Source organism: Oryctolagus cuniculus, chromosome 18 (assembly GCF_964237555.1).
Source record: "Oryctolagus cuniculus chromosome 18, mOryCun1.1, whole genome shotgun sequence".
Lineage (NCBI taxonomy): Eukaryota > Metazoa > Chordata > Mammalia > Lagomorpha > Leporidae > Oryctolagus > Oryctolagus cuniculus.
Window position 1 is genome coordinate 34,174,275 of NC_091449.1, and position 20,324 is coordinate 34,194,598.

General features: G+C 60.9%; 1 protein-coding gene across 2 annotated transcripts in view; it reads left to right on the forward strand.

Moving 5' to 3' along the window:
* The window catches only part of NKD1 (NKD inhibitor of WNT signaling pathway 1), a 78,724-nt gene extending 58,796 nt beyond the window's left edge, over positions 1–19,928 (forward strand). For both annotated transcript variants that reach the window (XM_051833876.2, XM_070063176.1), the window contains 6 exons: positions 9,273–9,379; positions 12,439–12,534; positions 16,296–16,443; positions 16,772–16,856; positions 17,999–18,126; positions 18,692–19,928. In XM_051833876.2, the coding sequence (XP_051689836.2) occupies positions 9,273–9,379; positions 12,439–12,534; positions 16,296–16,443; positions 16,772–16,856; positions 17,999–18,126; positions 18,692–19,281 (1,154 nt within the window). In that variant the 3' untranslated portion in view covers positions 19,282–19,928. The remainder of the gene's footprint in view (positions 1–9,272; positions 9,380–12,438; positions 12,535–16,295; positions 16,444–16,771; positions 16,857–17,998; positions 18,127–18,691) is intronic.
* Positions 19,929–20,324: the final 396 nt, after the last annotated feature.

The following is a 20,324-nucleotide window of genomic DNA, read 5'->3' on the forward strand; positions in this document are numbered from 1 at the left end:
ATATTGGCCCAGCTCTGGCCACTGTGGCCATTTGGGGAGTGAACCAGTAAATGGAAGATCTTGCTCTCTGTCTCTCCCTTTCCCTCTCTGTGTATAATTCTGCTTTTCAAATAAATAAATCATTAAAAAAAAAAAAAAAAAGCACAAGCACTAGGAAGTCAGCGGAGGCAGTGATCTGTCCCTTGGGTGGCTGAGGCCGGTCCCATGTGCTCTCCCGGGGCCCAGGCCCGCCCATCCGCTTTCACAGGTGAGAGGTGTCACAGCCACTGACAAGGCTCCTGGAGAGGCACTTAGTCCTTTTCATTTGTAGCTGCAACCCTGAGGCCCAGAGAGGGACACTGACCTGTCCAACATCACACAGTGGACGGAGACACCATCCAGACCTCTGGCTCCTACTTCCTGAGTGCCTGCTGGGCCCCGGGTTTGCAGCCATGAACATGATGCTGCCAGCGCATCCCCAGGGCAGAGAGAGGTGATGAATCCAGAGAACGGGCACGCAAGTTTCTGGCCGTGGTGCTCTGCCATGAGGTCAACGCCCGAGAAGGGGGGAGTGTGAGAAGGTGCGGGTGCCAGCCAAGGGAGGGAGCCCGAGGCTGAGGGAGGCGGGTGTGGCAGGAAGAGATGTCAGGGATGAGGGTGGAGCCGGCTGCAGGGCCTGGGGAGGTTTAGGGAGAGGGCTGCCCCGTTCTGCCGACTTCCACTTAGTCGGATAACTGGCGTCTGTAAACACGGCCTGCGTGGAGGGAGCCAGTGGCAGCTCTGCAGGCGAGCGGTGTAGACAGAGAGGAGTGCAGGGAGCAGTGGGGCCGGGGAGGCGGAGGAGAGGAGGGGGTCGTGGGCGCACCTGAGACATGGAGATGCCGTGTCCCTTCCGAGGTGGAGGCTGTGGCAGGCGACCCCCTGCCTCCGGTATTTGGGAGTGCTGGATTGTGATGCCTATTGGACATCCCCGTAGGGATGCTGTGTGGGCAGCAGGACCCCTGGCAGGTGGTGGCCGGAGTTCGGGGGTCAGCTGGGCTAGAGGGTCGAGACTTCCTATCTGAACGTACTCCAGGGCAATCGCAGGGCTGGCTACTGGCTTTCCCTGGGGGTCCCCGACCAGGGCAGGGGGTGTTTGCTGGGGCGCAGCGGGGACCCGCCGACAGAGGGGCAGGCAGGTCTCACCCCACGGCTCAGGGCCCGTCCTGCGGGGAGAGGCAGCGGCCAGGCCTCCACCGAGTTTCCGCGGTGACACAGAGAACAAGTGGACTTTGTTACCGCGGTGGCTTTTCTGAAGTCTGCTCTCCGTAACAGCTCAGCGGGCGCGGTGGAAATTCTGACTTGGGTCCGATGCCGAGGAGGTTTTACTGGCTTCAAGTAGCTTGGGTTAGGCCGTAAAAGCTGCCTTGCGTCACACGTTTTCACTGCCGTGGGGGCAGGGTGGGGAAGGGCCCTGATGTTTGTAGCGACCCCTCCCCCACGGCCATGTTCCTTCCCGCCCATCCCTCCAGAAACAGATGTTTCGTCTCAGTCCCGTTCGGACCTCCAAGGAGAGCGGCCGGCAGCCTGAGCCGCAGGGAGGAAAGGGGCCGGAAAAGCTCCTTTCTTTTCTCTTTGCCCTCAGCAAAGCCCAGGGACAGGCGCGTGCCGCCCAGGGTCGCGGGACTGTGAGTGCAGGATCCCGGTGGCCATGCCGCTCTGGCCCGCTGGAGAAGCCGGGAGCTGGCCCGCTGGAGAAGCCGGGAGCTGCCCCGGGGGCCACCCCCAGGAGCCCTGCACTGGGTCACCGCCTGTTCTGGGGGCGGTGGCGCTCAAAGCCCCGGGTTTACAAAGTCAGGGTTCTTTGGATTCTTCTGGAAACTCAACTCGAATGCGTTTCAGTTTTTGGTTCATGGAACGGAGGAATCCTAGGGGAGGTGGTGCCTTAAGAGGCCTGGCGCCGCAGCTCACTAGGCTAATCCTCCGCCTTGCGGCGCTGGCACACCGGGTTCTAGGCCCGGTCGGGGCGCCGGATTCTGTCCTGGTTGCCCCTCTTCCAGTCCAGCTGTCTGCTGTGGCCAGGGAGTGCAGTGGAGGATGGCCCAAGTGCTTGGGCCCTGCACCTCATGGGAGACCAGGAGAAGCACCTGGCTCCTGCCGCAGCACGCCGGCCGCGGCGGCCATTGGAGGGTGAACCAACGGCAAAGGAAGACCTTTCTCTCTGTCTCTCTCTCACTGTCCACTCTGCCTGTTTAAAAAAAAAGAGGCGTGGCTGCGCCAAGGAGCTGGAACCGTGGCATCATACACACGTGTGCCAGTGGAGGCTCGCTCTCCCCGTCCCCCCCAACGCCATCTCTCCCTGCCCTCCTGTTGGTGTCCCCTGGAGGGGGCAGCAGCGGCCCCTGCCAGCTCTAGGCACTCCAGCGGGCACAGAGACCCTGCTAGCCAGCTCAGCCGCTCCCTCAGCCCCGCGCGACCCCGGCAGCCTGGGGAGTCTGAATGGAGAGAGACAGCCGTCTTCACCAGTGGAGGATAAAATGCCGAATTGTGCAAATGTGACACAAACACAGCCCGTGCACACACTCCATGAAGGCCATTCCCACTTGGAAGGGGCCCTGTGCGAGGGAGGAGCGGACGCGTGGTTCCTCAGCCCCTCGGCGACCTCTGCTTGGTTCTGGCGGAGGCCCAGCCACAGAGACCGTGGATGGAACAAGCCTGGGGGTGTGGGCATGCTGGGGTGTCCTGGAGCTGTCCTGGGATCAGCCTTCCAGAGAGCACAGAGGTGGAGGGTGGGGGAGGGGCGCTCATCGGGGACACCAGATGCCCTTTTTCTTATCTTTGTTTTAAAAAGTTATTTATTTGAAAGTCAGAGTTACAAAGACAGGGGGAGAAAGAGAGAAGTTCCATCCGCTGGTTCACTCCCCAGATGGTGGCATCGACTGGAGCTGGGCCAGGCCAAAGCCAGGAGCCAGGAGCTTCTTCAGGGCCTCCCACATGGGTGCAGGGGCCCAGCCACTTGGGCCATCTTCTGCTGCTTTCCCAGGCCATTAGCAGGGAGCTGAATCGGAAGTGGAGCAGCCAGGACTGGAACCGGCACCCACATGGGATGCTGGCGCTGCAGGTGGCGGCTCTATCTGCTATACCACAACATGAGCCCCCAGACCCTCTTATTAGGAGAACACAAAGGACTGCTGGACGTGCAGGAGCAGGTGGGACCGGGCTGAGTGGCTGGGGAGCTGGGAAACCAGACTCTCAGTGTGGGTTCAAACCCCTGCTTCTGCTGTTTGCTCTCAGTTGCTCCATTTTGATGCTGTGGTGCACCTAGTGTGGACCAGGCTTGCTCAGCGTCTCCAGCGCTCAGACAGTTGATGGGGTGGCGGCGATGCAGGTGGGGCGCCAGCCTCCCAGGTATCAGGGCGGGGAAGACAGAGGCCGTGGCGGGGGAGGGGCCGTCAGCAGGGAGATGGCATGATTGATGGTGCCTCTTCAACTTCCTTTCCTCTTTTGTGAGATGTAGTTGCTGTCGAGTCCTGCACGGGGTTATTGAGAGGCCGTGGTGAGCTCCTGTGAACTCCACTCCCCCCCCCCCCCCATAGCCCTCCGATGTGGGTGAGGGCATTTACAAACAGATCTGTGTATCTCTAGCCGCGCCCTCCCCAGAGGGCCTGAGGCACGTAGTGCCAGAAACCATTTGGCTGGAATGTACACCCGATACCTTCCTCCTCACTGCCAGCAGGTTCCCCCGCCTAATTATATTTGGCGTAGGCTAATATTAAAACTCCTCGGCATTCCCTCTAACAGCTGCTGGCGGAGGGGCAGGGCCTCCGAAACATCCTGGCAGGCGACCCTGAGGCTGAAATACTTGTAGCAGATAACGTGGCCGAGGACAGTTGAGAAGGGCGAGTGTCCGAGCTGCAGCCAGCAAGCCCTGGCTGGTGTTCAGTCTTAACGTTGTATCAGCCGAGAAGAGCGTGCCAGGTGCCGGGGCCAGCCGAGGTGTCTGCTGGGCACCTGCAGCATTGGTCATTTCTGGTCGTTGCTGGGGCCTGCTTTTAGTCCCAGCTGTGTCTCAGGTTTGTCCCTTCTTTCGAAGTTGACTGACCTGGTATCAGACTTCTCTGGATTGTGTTCAGGGGGGCTGGCATGTGCTGCTCGCATCCAGGGTTTGGATGTTAGCCTCAGCTTCAGCGCCCTCCTCCCCCAGGCCAGCACCCAGTTTCGATCCAGCCGGAATGTATGGCGTGTTTGCTCCCATAGACAGCTTTCCTTGTGCCCACCTATGGGATCTGGTGGCTGAATACTTGCTCTCTGCACTTGTGTGGGCCACACCAGACACATGCCAGCCTGGAGCATTGAGCCGGCAGGGCCCCGTGAGAACCAGGCCGTGCAGGTGTGGAGGCTCCTTGCAGTAATCAGGGGGTCCCAGCCAGGACCCTGCCCATGCCACATGTGCAAGTTAGAAAAAGACACCGTTCTGCCTTCTGTGCTGGAGCGTCGTGTGCAATACCCGTATCTGAGATGCCTGCCTCGTGGTGGCGCCTCCTGGGGTTGAACCATGCACAAGGTGCTTCCCAGGACTGGTCTCATGTGACCCCAAGTGATCCCACGCTGAGGGACAGGAGCCCAGAGGTCCGTGCCCCGCCCGCACTGCCTGGTAGGGTGGGGCTGCAAGAGGATGGGCCTGGTGCGTCTCCCAGCCCTTCTGCTGCTGCTCTTTGGGTGGCACCAGCTGTCAGCACCCCTGCCCGCTGGGCTCTGCTGCCCTCCCCCTGCACCCCTGCTATTTGCCAGGATAAACAGTCCTGAGAAAGTGACTGTGGCTGTCCCCAGCCTGCAGTCCCAAAGCAGCCTGGAGGCCTCCCTCTGGGCCCCTGGGGGCGTGGCCAGGGGTAGGGTGGGGGTGGGAGATGGGAGTCCAGACCCCGGATCAAAGTTGCCACCCTTCAGGTATTTCCTCACTCCCTTCTTTCTCTCCCTCTTCCTGCTGCCCACCCCCCCACTTTAAACTGGGGGAGGGGAAAGGGAAGAGACCGTCTTTGATCTCAGCGGAGGAAAAAAGTCTGTTCTGTTCAGGCTTTTGGCTAACACAACAAACAGTGTTTAAAATTTAACTTTGCTTAATTAATTAGTAATTCTGTTTAATGCTGTCTGATCTCCCTCCAAAAGGTATTTTGAAGCTTGAGAAGAGAACATCAAAGGGAGCCGGGTGAAGATGGTCAAGTAATGCATTTAATCTGGCAGTTGCTGGGGGTGGAGTTCTGCCAGGTTGGGAGCTAATGTGGGAGAGAACCGTCACTGGGTAAACACAGCGAGCTGACTGCTCGTGGCTGCGGCGTGAGCGGGACAGGGAGCTGCTTCCAAAGATGAGACCCGTCACTAGTTACCCGCCCCCCGCCCTGTGCTGTTTTGGACTGAGAATTGGTTTTGTGAAAGTAGAGATGACTTTTTTTTTCCTTCCGTGGCCACTGTGTATGGTTGGGCAGGTTGTGTACTACGCAAGAGTTTCCAGGCTAGTGTAGTCAGTAGGGAGTAGAGAATTGCATTCACCCAAAGCAGTGGTCCCCGAACTTTTCTGTAAAAGGCCACATGGTGCATATTTTAGATTCTGAGGGCTGTGCGGTCTCTGTTGCAACTGTTCCACTCTGCTGTTGTGGAATGAAAGCAGCCACATAGCGTGTGTGTGAGCGTGGCTGTGTCCCAATAAAACTTTATTTAGAACAACAGTGGGCGGGCCTTGGCTCACAGGGTAAGTTTGCCACCTCTAGCCGTGAGTCGCCCAGCGGTGCTTCCCTGGGAGGTGAAAGGTTTGCTTTCTTCCCTCCTCTGCCTCCTTCCTCTCTTGTTCTACCTTTTCCTCTGCTTTCCTGGCTTGCTTTAAATTAGGAACTTGCATTGAAGAGTAATCAGATTCTCCCTGAAATTATGCCTCTTTTGGAAGATAATCTCCAGAGAGGAACTCTCTGAGCTCAGCAGGAATTAGAGACAGAGGGTGAAGTCAGGCTCAGGTGCCCCAGTCCACCTCTGCCAAGCGTCATTATCTTGTTCCTGGTTGCTGTGCCTGGGCAGCACCCCCCCCCCCAAGGAGTGCCATTCACCCTGCACCTGCTGCCTGGGTGTGTGTGTGGGGGGGGGTGGTTTGGGCTGCACAGGGATGGCCCGAGGCTGTGGTGGTTGCCTGGCTTTGCTTCCAGAGGCTTCGTATGTGAACATAGGCACAGGGCCCCTGAGTCCCGGCCCCAACCTCTGACCACTTCTCTGCCACTTCCTCTGGCCCTGGGCATGGGGGCTCTGGGTGCCGGCAGTCCCTGTCCCACCCCTTAAGGCCTCAGGGCAAGATGGGTTGCAGTCCTGCTGCCCAAGTGTGCCCAGCTGGTGCTGCCAGAGGACCCTGGCTTGTCCTCTGACCATGGCTGCCCTGGGGTGGGGGGGTGGGGACTGGGTGGTTTACTGAGCAGGGATGGAGCAGAGACCTGTGGATAAAGGACAGTCCAGGCCCTGCTGGTCCTTGGAGGAGGGGGACGTTTTCCATCCCTTCTCCCAGGCAAGGAGAAAGGAAGGAGGCAGGGAGGGAGGACCAGAGGGAAGACAGGCTCTCCAGTGCGTGGGCTGGGACAGTGAGAAGGAGAGAGCAGAGACAGAGGTTCTGTTCTTTGGGTTTTATCAAGTGGAACATGAAAGGCAACACTGAACCTGAAGGTGCTTTTCTGATAACTTCCCTTTGAACTTGAAGTTTGGTTTCGATAAGCCTGGCCGGCTTGCAGCTGGCATCTGCAGCCAGGACCTCTGCAGGGGGAGGTAGCAGCTTTGAAGATGGAGCTGAGGCCTTGTTTTGTTTTGTCCACCCCGGGGGCGGTGAAGGGAGGGTGCTGCCAGCCGTGAAGTCTCTGGTTTCTCCAGGGCGGTGATTTTAGGGCAAGGGGGATCATCTGGATCTGGGATGCCCGTGAGGACCATGACTCACTGACATCCTTGGCAAAGCCAGCATTGATTGAGCACTGACTGTGTGCTAAGTAAGCTCTTCCTGTTTCTCCATTCTGCAGACCAGGAGATCAAGCCCCAGAGAGGAGTCAGTGGCAGAGTGCGAATCTGAGCCCGGATGTGACTGAGCCTGGCCTCTCACTGCTGCGCTCTCGGCCAGCTCTGCTGCACCTGCCCGGGCTGCTGGCGCGAGTCCTCAGTGCTGGGAAGGCGCCCGCCCTGGCTGAGCCACGCACGGGATGACAGCAGCGCCTGCCCCCTGGTGGCCGGGTGGTAGTGGCTGTGCTGTGTTTCCTCTGCCCCCCGTGGTGGTGGCAGCTCTGGCACCACAGGGCACCAGCTGGTGTGCATGGCGGAGTCTGGGTGGCACAGGCGGAATGCTGTGGCTGGCGGCTTCCAATAGGCTCAGAGGGAAGAGAAGGAAAGATCCCCAAGCCCAGTGGGCAGGGGAGCTGGGGATGGAGGTGCTGGCCCTGGCCTTCTGTGCCTGCCATGTCTGCGCCGGGAACTGGGTGACCCGCTAGCTCCTCCCTCTCCCTGTCCCACTGACTTCTGGGCTGTGCTGATGTAGTGATCATGAATCCAGTGACGTAGCGATTGTGTATCCATTCATGTTCCAAAAGCCTCCACTTGGAGAAAACTCAGCTTCCGGCTGCCCTGATTGCCCAGGGTCAGCGAGGTGGGGTCCTCATTCCCCTGAACCCACCGCTCCCGGCCAGCCCGGCCGGGAGCTGAGGGCTGGGCTGCCTCAGGGCCCTTTGTGTTCATAGCTCGTTGAATATCCTGGGTGCGTGACCATTGGCGTCCTTGTTTCACAGCGGGAGAAACTGCAGTCTAACGGAGTGCTTGTGAACTTGATGCGGCTGCTTGGGTTCAAATCCCAGCTCAGTCACTGCCAGCAGAGCCCTGAGCTGTTCGTACCTCGGTTATCCCATCTGGGAAATAGAGCTACTGATAGTAGCTGCCACCAGGGGTTGCTGGTGAGCAGTGTGGGTGGGGTCTGGTGCAGTGCGGGCTCGCTGTCTCATCTTTATGCACAGTGGCGCCAAGGAACGAGAGACACACAGTGCGAGGGTTACAGTGGGTGGGACTTGGGTGACCACTGGGCTGAGAGCTCTGACCTGGGGGCAGGTGCCAAGCTGCCGGGCTGAGAACCAGTCCTCAGCAGGGACACCTGCCAGGCCGGGTGAGTGTAGTGGGGCTGGGGGTGTGGGGGCTGCCACCTGCTTTCCTGGCCTGGGCCTCATTGCTCCAGGCTCCTGACTTCCCGAGCAAGCCCAGCCTTTTTCTCTCGCTGGGCATCGCAGCTCCCCGTGAGGCTCTCTCGGCAGCCTGGCCACCCTCATGCAGGGGGACCCAGGAGGGTCCCTCTAGTGGGAGCCAGACTTATGAACAACAGAGTCACTCCCCAGTGCGATAAAGGGAGTCTAATGAGAGAAGAGCTGTGAACACATTCTAGAAAAGTGTGTCCCTGGGCAAACCTGAGCCCTGTCACCCAAGCAGAGACCAAATGGGCAGAAGGGGCCAAAGGGGTCGGGTGGGGCACCTGCCAGGTTGGATGGAGCCTTGTCTTCTGGGGCTAAGGTCAAGGTCCTCGCATGTGACCCTGAACTGCACTCCTGGCACCTCTTGGAGGTGTTCAGCAGAATGGTGTCATTGGGTCACGGGATTTCATGTTTCCCACTGCACCTACCAGGACACGCAGAGGCATGTGACCTTTGAGGAGGGTGAGATTCCGGGGGAGCTTCCTCCCCGAAGCTGTGACGTATGTGCATGTGGGTGCGTGCGTGCCTGCCTTTCACCACCTGGGTTGGACTGTTCCTCTCCCTCCTCCTGATCCCCCCCACCCCACCCCGGGCAGCGTGCTCCCCTGCTTGGGCCCGGACAGGAGCATCTTTGAGGAGGCCCAGGTGTCAGCTGTGAGACTGTAGGAAACGTCCCTGGTCCCCTAGCTCCTGAAGCTCCCCGTGCCCTCATCATCCTGCCCCTAGGCCGGACACTGCCCTGGGGGGTGGGAGTGGGGGGCACGTTCCTGTGCAGGACTTGAACACTCAGGCTGCAGGTCGTGAGGATGGGCAGAGGGTGGACACCTGAGAGGCCGGGTGGGTGCCCGGCGTGGCTGGTGAGGATGCGCCCTGCTTGGGGAGTCCCCTGCAGCTGCCCCAGGCACTCCCAGGCACCAGAGAGCAGAGTGATGCAGACCCCAGCCAACAGGCAGGGCTGGGGCAGAGATGCCCTGCATGCCAGGTCCCAGGGACAAAGCCATGGCAGGCCCGGGGCCCTGACAGCCTCCGATGGGAGCCCCTGCCTCCCGCTTTCTCCCTCGCTCCCCGCAGTGGCCTTGCCCCCGGAGAAGACAGAGGCGCCTGGCAGTGGAGATGAGAAGAGGATGGAGAAGGCCGGCGAGTCTTGTCCGGGCTCCAAGAAGCAGCTCAAGTTTGAGGTGAGCCCCATCTACTGGCGCTGGGGGCTGCTTTTCCAGGTGGGAGGGCCCCTCGCTTCTCGGGCAAACAGCCCCACTCTGGGGTCACCCTGGCTCTGCACATGTCCCCAAGCACTCGCCACTGCTCAGCTCATCCAACCTGGCCTTGGCCCCTCCATGTGGGGTGGCAGCCAGAAGATTGAGCCATGCTGGGAGGCACCAGGGTGGACCAGGGCAGATGGGACCCTGGCCCTGTGGCTGCTGTTAGTTTCTCCTTCCAACTCCTGAGCCTGTTTTGGGGGCACAGGGTGGGTGGACGCCCTCCTGGCCAGAGGGCAGAGGACCTGGGCAAGTCGCTGACCCTCTCCGAGCCCCAGTTTCCCAACGTGGTCAACATGAGAGCTGTGCCCTCTGAGAGCTCACTGTCCATCCCGCACCCTGCCCCCAGCCCATCTAACCCCAACTGCGTACCGAATTCCTTCTCTGTAGTGGGCACAGCACCAGATATCTAGAGCAGGGCCCAGGCCTGCCCAGGCAGAGTTCACTGGCCGCTCTTCCTTCCCTCTGCTGTCTCTCGGAGTCAGCAGTCTGGGGTTCCCATCCCAGCTGTGCCTCTCAATGGCTGTTACATCCCTTGATGTCTCAGCCGCTCACTTGCCTTGCCTGTAAGGTGGGATGGTGTTGACATTGACCTCCGTGGGATGCTGCTCCTGCCTGCAGAGGGTGTCTGGGACAGGGGGGTGTGCTTTCCTTCTCCGCCCAATGTGGATTGGCCATGGTCCCGCCCTCACTGGGCAGTGTTGAGATGGGGACAGCCACACTGAAGATGGGGATCTGGGAGCGTGAAGGGCAGGGGAGTCGCCTGAGTCAGACCAGAGGGGCACAGGGTGGGAGACACTGTGGCCAATCCAGACCCTGCATTGCCCCAGGGGAGAGCAAGAAGCGGCCATAGACAGAGGTCAGGGAGGCGATGTCTGAGCTGGGGCTGGGGCTGGGGGTGTAGGATAGGAGTTGGGAGAGCCCGTGTGTAAGGGAGTCTGGGGCACAGGAAGGGCATTTTGGAAAGAGGGAACAGCAGGAGCAAAGGCCGGGAGGCTGTACTGGGCTGGCAAGTTAGGGGTGGGAGCAACAAGCTGCACTAAGGCTCCCATGGGGACGGTGGGTGTGCAGGTGGTGACTCGGAAAAGGAGCTGACGGGCGGGTCCACGGGGACAGTGGGCGTGTAGGTGGTGACACGGAAAAGGGGCCAATGGGCAGGCCCACGGGGATGGTGGGTACGGAGGTGGTGACTCGGAAAAGGAGCAGACGGGCGGACAGTGTCTGACTGAGGAGCTAGGGCTGCCAACTTTTTTTCTGGTGCCCAACACCTGGCTCCCTGCACAGCCTTTGGGGGTGTTGAGCAGCCCAGACCCAGGCCCCGTCTTTGCTGGACACTTGGGTGTGTTTGCTTCTGTGGAGGGGGCAGCCTGACCAAGCCCTGGTCCCTTGGGACTGAGCCATGGTCCCTGAAGGGGACTCACCTAGGACTCCCTGGGTGGGTGGGAAGCCAAACAGACCCACAGTGTGACAGGGACCGGCAGGTGCAATGGTGACTTCAAACCCAAGCTGTCTTAAAAGCAGGCAGACACTCATGGTGTGTGTGTGTGTGCACGTGTGTGCAGCGTGTGTGTCATGCCGCACGAAACGGCGCCTTGCAGAGCAGAGTGGGCATTTGGCAGGCATCAGACGGGCATGTCACAACTAAGGGAAGGTTGACTTTGAACTCAGCGTGGGCCGCCCGAGAACTGCTGGAAGGAAGTGGCTAGAGCTGCAGAAGCCGCGGGCAGGCCTGCCGTGCTCGGCGCACTCCTGCCAGCCTTCGTGGGCTGCAGCCGTTCCCCTGTCTGGGGCTCTGAGCCCGTCCTCTGCCAGCCAGCTGGGGCCCTGCATCTTCACGGCAGGAGGAGAGATGGAGTGAGGCACACACATCCCAGAACAGAATGGCCCTCCAGCGTCCGTTCTCACCATGAGAGAATCTTACGGCTCTCAAAGGCTTTTCCTCCAAATGACCACCCTTTCTAGAACCTTCCACCAGACCAAGCCCTCCCAAGGAGGGAGCTTTGCCGCCTCCAGCTCAGATTCACGGTGGGCCACTGTGCATAATGAGGAAGAGGCCGCTGGATTAATCATAGAGCAGAAGGAATAGCAGCTACGACCATGCACTGGGCGTCTGCTCCGCACGCAGGTCACCAGTGCCCGAGCATAGACGGAGCCTCCCGTCCCACTTCCCCCAGGCAGCCCGAGACAAGGGTGTGTGGGCAGCTAGTGAGTTTGGGAGGTGATCCCAGGGATGGGGAAGAGAGAGGCCGGGGAGGGTGGCCCAGTGCACAGGCCGCTGGGCTCAGTCCCTCTGGGGTCCTCCGAGAGCCAGCTGTGTAGAAAGCGCTCAGACTCGCCCCCTGGAGGAGGAAGTGGGGTGGGAATGCCTCCTGCAGGCCTCTTCTCCCTTGTTCAGGGCCCTGGGCTGGTTCTGGGGTGCTGAGGACGGAGGGTGGGAGAAGTCTGTCATGGCTGCAGGGATACTCCAAGCTGGGCCCAGGGCGCCTGGGGTGGGGCATTTAATCTTCCCAACAACCTCATGGGGCAGATAGACACATCAGCTTGCATTGTCTACACAAGGGGAAACTGAGGCATGGAGCAACACAGGGACGTGCCCTGGGTCCTGCAGCCGTGGAAGGCAAAGCAGGGCCTGTGCCCTGGGCCACCCTGGAAGTTAAGCCCTCATGGCCCGGCAGTCCAGGTGGCCCACCCTGAGGTCCTGGCCGGGCCTCCAACATTGGGATTTCCTGGGACACTCCTTTCACTTGCAGCCCTTGGGAATCTCTAAGGTTCCTCCCCCATGAGTGTGTCCTTTGTCCTGGGAGAGCAGAGGCTGCCTGGTGCCCCTGCAGGGTCTCTTCCCCGGCCAGGCCTCCCTGGCTGGTCCTGGCACTCCTCCAGGGCAGGGCCTGGCCTCTGGAGCCCGCCCCCCCCCATACCCCGTCAAGCGCAGCTGGTGCGCCGCTGATGGGTGAGCAGCCCCGCTGTGTGCGTGTGCCCAGGAGCTGCAGTGCGACGTGTCAGTGGAGGAAGACAGCCGGCAGGAGTGGACCTTCACCCTGTATGACTTCGACAACAATGGCAAGGTCACCCGCGAGGTGAGTGTCATGATCACTGTTCCGCCGCCTGTCACTTGTCATGGGGCCCTCGGGCCTGGAGGCCAGGCCCCGCCTCCCTCACATAGGTCTTGCTCCTAAGCGGGGGGGGGGGGGGGGGGGCAAGTGGGCCTCCTGGAGGTCTGGAGGAGTTGCCAGTGCATGGGGAGAGGTGATGGGAAGGGCTTGGGACCACCCCGGGCCACATCCCTGCTCAGCTGCCCTACCCAGGAGCTTGGGGCCTGGAGGGGGAGGTGCTACACAGTGGCCTCGTGAGCCTCCTGCAGGCGGGGCACCCTCTGCAGTCACAGCTCTGACTGCAGCCTCCACCCAAGCTCATCCTTCCCCGTCTGTGTGCCTGCCTCTCTGTCTGTCTGTCTCTCCCTCCCACACCCTGAGCTCCTCTTGCCCTTCCTCTGTGCCTGTGTCTTTGTCATTGGATCACCTGCTTTGCACTATTTTGGGGGACATGACTGGAACAAAACAGACAGTTCTCACTTTGTGTCTCTGACAGTCTGATGAGGGTGGCAGGTCCATATAGTCAGAGAACTGTGGCTGGGAGGTGTTCAGTAAAGGAAATAAACAGGGTGGTACAAAAGAGACTGGCTGGAGTATCTGGGAAGGCTTCTCGGAGGAGGCAACATGAGAGCTGAAGTGTGCAGTGCATGGTGTGCAGAGCTGGGGAGAGAGTCTGGGTGGCAGCGGGATGGGAGCGCTCAGGGTGTTTAAGGAATTGAAGGGGACCAAGGAGGTGGCTGCTTCACAGGAGAGACGCAGCCGTGGCTGGGATCTAGGACCCAGGAGGGCCAGTCCTGCGGGGCCTTCAGGGCCTGTGGCAGCTGGATTTGACTCTCGGGGGATGCCGTGGAGGGCTGGGGCCACTCCTTCTGCCTCCTTCTCTTTTTCCTCCCTGGTCACTCTCGGACATCCAGCTACCTCCCCCCTTTGCAGAAGGCCCTCATCTGCAGGGGCTGACGGCTGTGTGCGTCTGCACAGGGGTGCAAGCTTGGCATAGCTGGGCCCCATGCCCGCCTCTCATCCAGCTGATGGGGGCTCCAGGGTGTGTGCAGAGAGACCTTGGTGCTTTGCTGTCCTGGCTCCGGGCAGGAAGTGTTTCCTGTGCACCTGGTGCTGGGGTGGAAGCCTGGGCACTAGCACGGGTCAGAGGGAGGAGCCATGACTGCCTTTCGGTCCTTCCGGACTCTGGCAGGCAAGTGACAGCATTCCGGCACCCTCTGCTCTAAGTCACAACAACAAAAGGAGTAGCTCTTGGCTCCTGCACCTGCGATGCAGAACGGGGCACCGACTTCAGGCATGGCTGGATCCAGACGCTCAGTATCTTCACGTTTCCACTGGGCAGGGTCTCCCGCCAGCTGAAGTTCCAGATCTGAATCTCCCTGGCTGCCCAGGAATGCCCTGGCGCCTCCCTCTCGCTGCACGTGCAGTGCTGGAAACCCCACCCCTTCGTCGCTGCCTTCTCCGTTCCTTCCTGGGTCAGAGATGCTGGGGAGCACACAGGGCTTTGCCCGTCACCTGGGAGACCTGCCAGAAACCTGCAGCGGATGCTGTCTGCTGCTTCTGCCCTCGTGCCCACCGTAACCACCCGGGGTAGGCCAGGAAGGGCGAGTGCAAGAAGCGAGGGTTTGCAAGGCAGGGGCCAGCCTGGCCGCCGACAAAGTATTCCCTGGGTGGTGTCGTCCTCCTGCCCAGGAGCCAGGAGGCTGGCGTGGGATGGAGGGAGGACTCAGCCTGTGTTTCCCCTGGTCTATTCTTAGCCTCAGAGCCACTCCTCAAATCTGCCACACTTTCTGGCCATGGGCACGCCCGTTCCCGCGTGCCAGGCGTCCGGGCTCCCGCCCTGCATCTGCAGCTCAGAGCGGGCCCCTGAGCTGACTTTCTGACTTGGAAAAATGCCCCCGTTCATCCGTGGGATGTTCATCTGTGGCCACCCATTCCCGTGAGCCTGGCCCTGTGAAATCACTGGGGTGACTTTCAGGTTGCAATTGCCAAAGCCTGCCTCCCACCAGGACAGCAGTCCGGGACCCCAGGCTCACCTGTGCAGCCTCCCTGTGGGCTTCCCAGGATCTGAGAGCCCGGGAGCCACTGGGGCTCTGCAGAGAAGTGCAGGGGACAAAAAGAAGGGAGCAGTGGCCTCTGTGGGCTTTGCCCGTGTTGCAGGGGTCACCCAGGAAGCCAGTGAGTGAGTGACAGGAGGCTGGGTCTCAAACTGGCAGCCCCACAATCCCAGTCTGGTCCCCAGCTCTTCTGGTCTGGGTCTCCAGAGGATTTTGTTTAAAAAGTAGTTTCCAGTGTCAAAGATGCTGACGGTCTCACGGAAGGTGCTGGATTTCTGGCTTCATTGGTGTGGCCATCAGCCTGTGCTGTCAAGGGGCAAGGTGGCTGAGCTGGGTGGCGCCACCTCCCATGGGCAGGGCCAGGGCCACAGCAGCCCCGCCACTGCAGGTCTCCCCTCCACACCCTGCCTGTCCCTGCCACCTTAGCCCAAGGGGCTTAGGGGGCAGCAAGAAGAGCACACTGGGTCAGTGCCCATGGCATATCGCTGGGCAGATAATGGACGGGCGTAGGACCTGATGGAAAGAAAAACATCTTCTCCAGGGGTTTCCAATGTCAGACAAATGGCCTCAGCAGGTGCTCAGAGCAAGGGGAGGCCTGGTGAGGGGAGCCCTCCCCTCCTCCCTGCACTCAGAAGCCTTTGCGACCTCACAGAACACAGTGTCTGCGGCCCCGAGAAGGGAGATCGGGTTGAACTCTGGCGGGGTGGCTCCTCTTTCAGGGCTCAGCCTGCCGAGACGATGTGGGGGGGGGGGGTTGGGGGTGGAAACAGCAGGCGTGTGTACCGGCAGGGCTCTGGAGATGGAGCTGCAGGCCGGGTCCCAGCCTGTGTGTCCCTGGGGAGGGCTCTCGTTCTGGCTGGTGGGCGGCTGGGTCCCAGCCTGTGTGTCCCTGGGGAGGGCTCTCGTCCTGGCTGGTGGGCAGCTGGGTCCCAGCCTGTGTGTCCCTGGGGAGGGCTCTCGTCCTGGCTGGTGGACAGCCGCCTTCTCACTGTGTCCTCATGTGGTGCAGAGAGGGCTGTGGTGTCTCTTCCTCTTCTAGGGTCACCAGCCTTAATGGATTAGCCCCCCTCTTCTGACCTTATTTAACCTTACTCCTCCGGACACCGCCACCTTGGGGCCTGGGGCTTCAACATGGGAATGGGCGGGGGCCGGCGGGGGAGGCTGGGCAGACACACAGTTAGTGCCTGCAGGGTGGTGGGGTTTCATGCACATGGCACTCCTCAGACCTGAAGCAGCTGCCCCGACGCCCCCACAGCCCACTCCCTGGACCTGCCCCGAGTTTTCCTGTCGCAGTGCGGGACAGTGCCCACTGTGAGAGCTTCCTTTGGGGCTGGGAGCTGCCTCAGCCCCTGCAGATCACCTGCAGGTACTGGGGATGCGGCATCTTTAGGGTACCTCTCAGCCAATTCAAACTCTCTCCCCCCAGTCTGGATGAGACCATTTAAGGCAGCGCCTCACTGCCCTCAGGGGGCCCCAGTGCCACGGAGCCCCAGCTGCCCGGCCCTGCCCCCTCTCCCCACTTCATCACTCCTGCTTCCTTGTTCTGCTCCCCAACAACCCGGGACACGAAGCTTCCTACCTCGCTCTGGGGTGGGAGGAGTACGGTGCGCTTTGGCTCAGCTTCGGCCGGCGCATGCGCGCTGTGGCTGACGCCCGGGGGTGTGGCTGCATCCCTCCCTCCCCACTCAGGACATCACCAGCTTGCTGCATACCATCTACGAGGTGGTCGACTCCTCCGTCAACCACTCCCCGGCGTCCAGCAAGACGCTGAGGGTGAAGCTCACCGTGGCCCCAGACGGCAGCCAGAGCAAGAGGAGCGTCCTTCTCCATCCCGCCGGTGAGGGGCTGCAGGAGGGGCGGGGCCTGCAGGGTGAGAGCCGGGAGCCTGGGGGCTTTTGGGATGAGTAGAGCTGCAGCGGACCCCAGATGGGGAAGAGAAGGGGGTTGCAGGCGCACAAGCAGGGGCGTGGTGGTGGTGGGCAGGGGTGTGTGCCTGCGGCGACAGTGAAGGCTGAGGGGGGCGGGGCTGGGCCTGGGAGGCCAGCAACTGTGCGACCCCCTCCTCAGCCCCTTCCCTCCACCGAGCCTTCACAGAGCTGCGGGGGGCCACCTGGGCTGCGGCGGGGGAGGCCAGCAGCTCACCCGGGCCTTCTCCTACCTCTCAGAGCTGCAGAGCACCAGGCCGAGAGCGGAGACCAAGCCTGCCGAGGAGCTGCGCAGCTGGGAGAAGCAGCAGCGCGCCCCCCTCAGGTACGGGGCGGGGAGGCACTGGGCACACGCTGAACACCATGGGTTTGCCTGGAGCAGGAAGCTCCCAAGTGTGCTCTCTCCCGGGCAGGAGTCCAGGACGCCCGGCGTGCAGGCTCGGGCATCAGCTTCCGCGTCCGACACGGATGCTGCCTGGAGGCCCGCATCCCCCTATACAGGACCCTTTGGGCCAGGGGTGCTTTGGAGGGCAGCAGCTTCGGGACTGAGGAGGGGGGCGGGGCTGAGGACGGGGCGGGGCTCGGGCAGCACCTCCTGGGCAGCCTCAGACTAACCGGAGTTGTCAGGCTTTTTGGAGTTCAGGGTCGTGGGTAAGGCGGCAGCTACCTTCCACCTGTTGTTCTTTCTTTAACTGCAAGGGAGGGAGGGAAGGAGGGAAGCAGAGAGGCTGTGTAAGGAGAAACATTGAATAAATAGCAGGTGCAAGGCTGTGTTAGCACTTGGGGTGCAAACAGTAAGCAAGTAAGGAGTTGGGATGGGTGTTACCGGGAGGAGAGGGGAGGTCCTGGGAGCGGCAGGTGCAGTGTGGTGCGGACTGGGAATCTGCGGCGGACTGGGATGGGGGAGGAGCTGGGGTGTGCGGGAGGTCCTTGAAGGGAGCAACTCCAGGGAGGCTGGAGTCCCACAGGGGAGAAAGGAGGCCTGTGACAGCACCTGCTTGCTGTACCCTTCACTCCATTCTCACACGTGTTCAGGTACACACACACACACACACACACACACCCCTGCATACCCCTACACACTGCTGAGGCCCATGCTGGGCTTTGGGGCATGTCATGGAATCTGCCAGCCTCGATGCCAAGGGTTTAGGGGACGCCTCTGCCGTCTGCCCGTGCTCCCTGGGTGCTGGGAGTTAGGCACCCCCTGCCTGCAGTGCGCATGCTTGGTTTGAAGCCTGGCTGTGGGAGCCTCCCTAGGTTTGAATCCTCTTCTATTTGCTTTGGTCCTGGGCCACTCCTGCTCAGCGCCCAGAGAGGCTGGGCACTGGGCTCTGCCTCTGTTTACAAAGGAGGAAGTGGAGGGGGCACGGATGGCATCATGATCCCGCTGTCCCCTTCCCAAGCCACAGAGGGAGGTGGGTGGCCAGAGCCTCCTGCTCACTCGCTTGCCTCGCCCGCCTGCTGCAGGTTCCAGGGTGACAGCCGCTTGGAGCAGGCCGGCTGCTACCACCACTGCGTGGATGAGAACCTCGAGAGGAGAAACCACTACTTAGATCTCGCCGGCATAGAGAACTGCACGTCCCAGTTTGGGCCCGGTAAGGGTGCGGGGCGGGCGAGGGGAGGCTGTGGGCGGGGTCTGGGGGAGCTCGTGGCTTCTGCGGACAGCGCCACCTCGAGGAGGGGACAGGAGAAATGCATTTAGATGTAAAGTTCTTTCTGCACTAAGTCAAACCAAATCCACTAATCATGATCTGTAAGGACGGAAGTTATGGCTCCCACGCCAGGCCCGTTGCCAGGGCAACCACACGTCCCTCCCTTGGCTGTGTCCGGTGCCACCAGGCGCAGCGCTGCTCTGCCTGGGTGCGACTCTGTGGTCAGATTTCCACTGACGGGCTGCCAGTCACCTTAGCCAGGTGGCCGAGCTCCTGCCACTTAGCCTTTCTCAGCTCTCCCAGAAGAAGAGCTGCCGAAGACCAGGTCTTCCCACTTAGCACCTGGGAAGGTTCCCCTGCAAGAGTTTAGCTGTAAGGCAGCGAGAGGTGGCTGGGGTGGGAGGGTAGCTGTGACCCACAACGGCTGCCATCCGTCCTCCCTGGCGACTGGGGAGGGGCAGGCGTGGTTCCTGGGAAGCGGTGCTCACGAATGTCTGTTGCCTCCTAGGCTCCCCTTCAGTGGCCCAGAAGTCAGAACTACCCACCCGCACCTCCAACCCCGCTCGATCGCGCTCCCACGAGCCGGAAGCCATCCACGTCACACACCGAAAGCCCCAAGGCGCAGACCCGGGCTCCTGCCACCTCCTTGACACCCCCTTCGCCAAGGTCTCGGAGCTCCAGCAGCGGCTCCGGGGCGCCCAGGACGGGAGCAAGCACTTTGTGAGGTCCCCCAAGGCCCAGGGCAAGAGCGTAGGTGTGGGCCACGTGGCCAGAGGGCCGAGAAGCAAGCCCCCTCTGGGACCTGCCGTCCCCGCGGGGTCCCCCTCCGCCCACCTGGCCGCCAGCCCGGCTCTCCTCCCCACCCTGGCGCCCCTTGGGTCCAAGAAGCACAAGCACCGAGCCAAGGAGGGCCAGCAGGGCTGCCGGGGCCTGCAGGCCCCGCTGGCCGCAGGCAGCACCGTTCTGGGGCGGGAGCACGCCAGGGAGCTGCCCACCGTGCTGGTGTACGAGAGCCAGGCCGGGCAGGCGGTCCAGAGACACGAGCACCACCATCACCACGAACACCACCACCACTACCACCACTTCTACCAGACATAGAGCCCTGCCCCGCCCCGCCCCGCCCCTGGCACCTGCCGCCCCCCCCCAAGGCATTATTATTCTATTAATTATTGTTATTATGACGGTTATTGTTATTAATAATTATTGTTACTCCACTAATATTTAGCTAGCCTTCATGTAGAAGATATATGGAAACACAGAACTAAACTTTTATTTATATGTCGTGGGGACTGCATAACTCACCCAAGAAATGACTCTGGGCTTGGAAGTGGCCTGGAGGGGGCAGAGGCCCCCAGGCTGCGGTGCCCACACGGATCGCCTCCCACCCCTGCCAGCACCACGGGAGCCCTGGCCAAAACTCTGCCCCATCCGGACACCCTTACCTGGCCTGGCTTCCAGAGACCCTTGAAGTCTCCGAGAAGAGAAACAGCTGCTACCTCTTAGTATTATTCTGATTTTATTTTGCCCTTACCTGATTGTAACGTGCTACAAGGGATTTCAACGGACTGCAGATGCGCGGCCTCCTTGCTGTTGTGTTTTTATTACGTCCCAACCTAGCAACCTTCGCTGTCCTTTCTAGAGTATCTTTCATGCCTTTCCAGTGGGCTCATGCCCGAACCAGCCCCGTCTTCTCGGCCGTGCACAACACGGGGCTACTTCCCCCCACCCCACCCCCACCCCCACCCTGCGCTCCCATTTAGAAAGACACACGCACATATTTCCAGTGTCCCTAAAACCAGCCTTCTCGTTCGGGAAATCACTAGAGAGAGAAGCAACCACATAAAGCAGTTTGGTTTTGCAGCATTGGGCAGTGGTGTGTCGGTTGTGACGGAGGACGGGGAGCCTGGTGTGTTCCTGTTGGCAGTCAGATTCGTAGCTAGCCCGTGCTCGCCCAGCGTTCTGCATCTCTAGGTAGATGCCCGCTGTCCATTCCTGTGTATCTTCCTATAAATATACACTCTCAGGTATCTTTTCTGGTGTGCAGAAATCAGTGCTGTGCTGCTCTGGTCCCTTCCTGGCCTCTTCTTGGGCCAGATGGTCACCAAGGGCCAAAAGCTGCTTGCCGCTCACCAGAGCTCCTT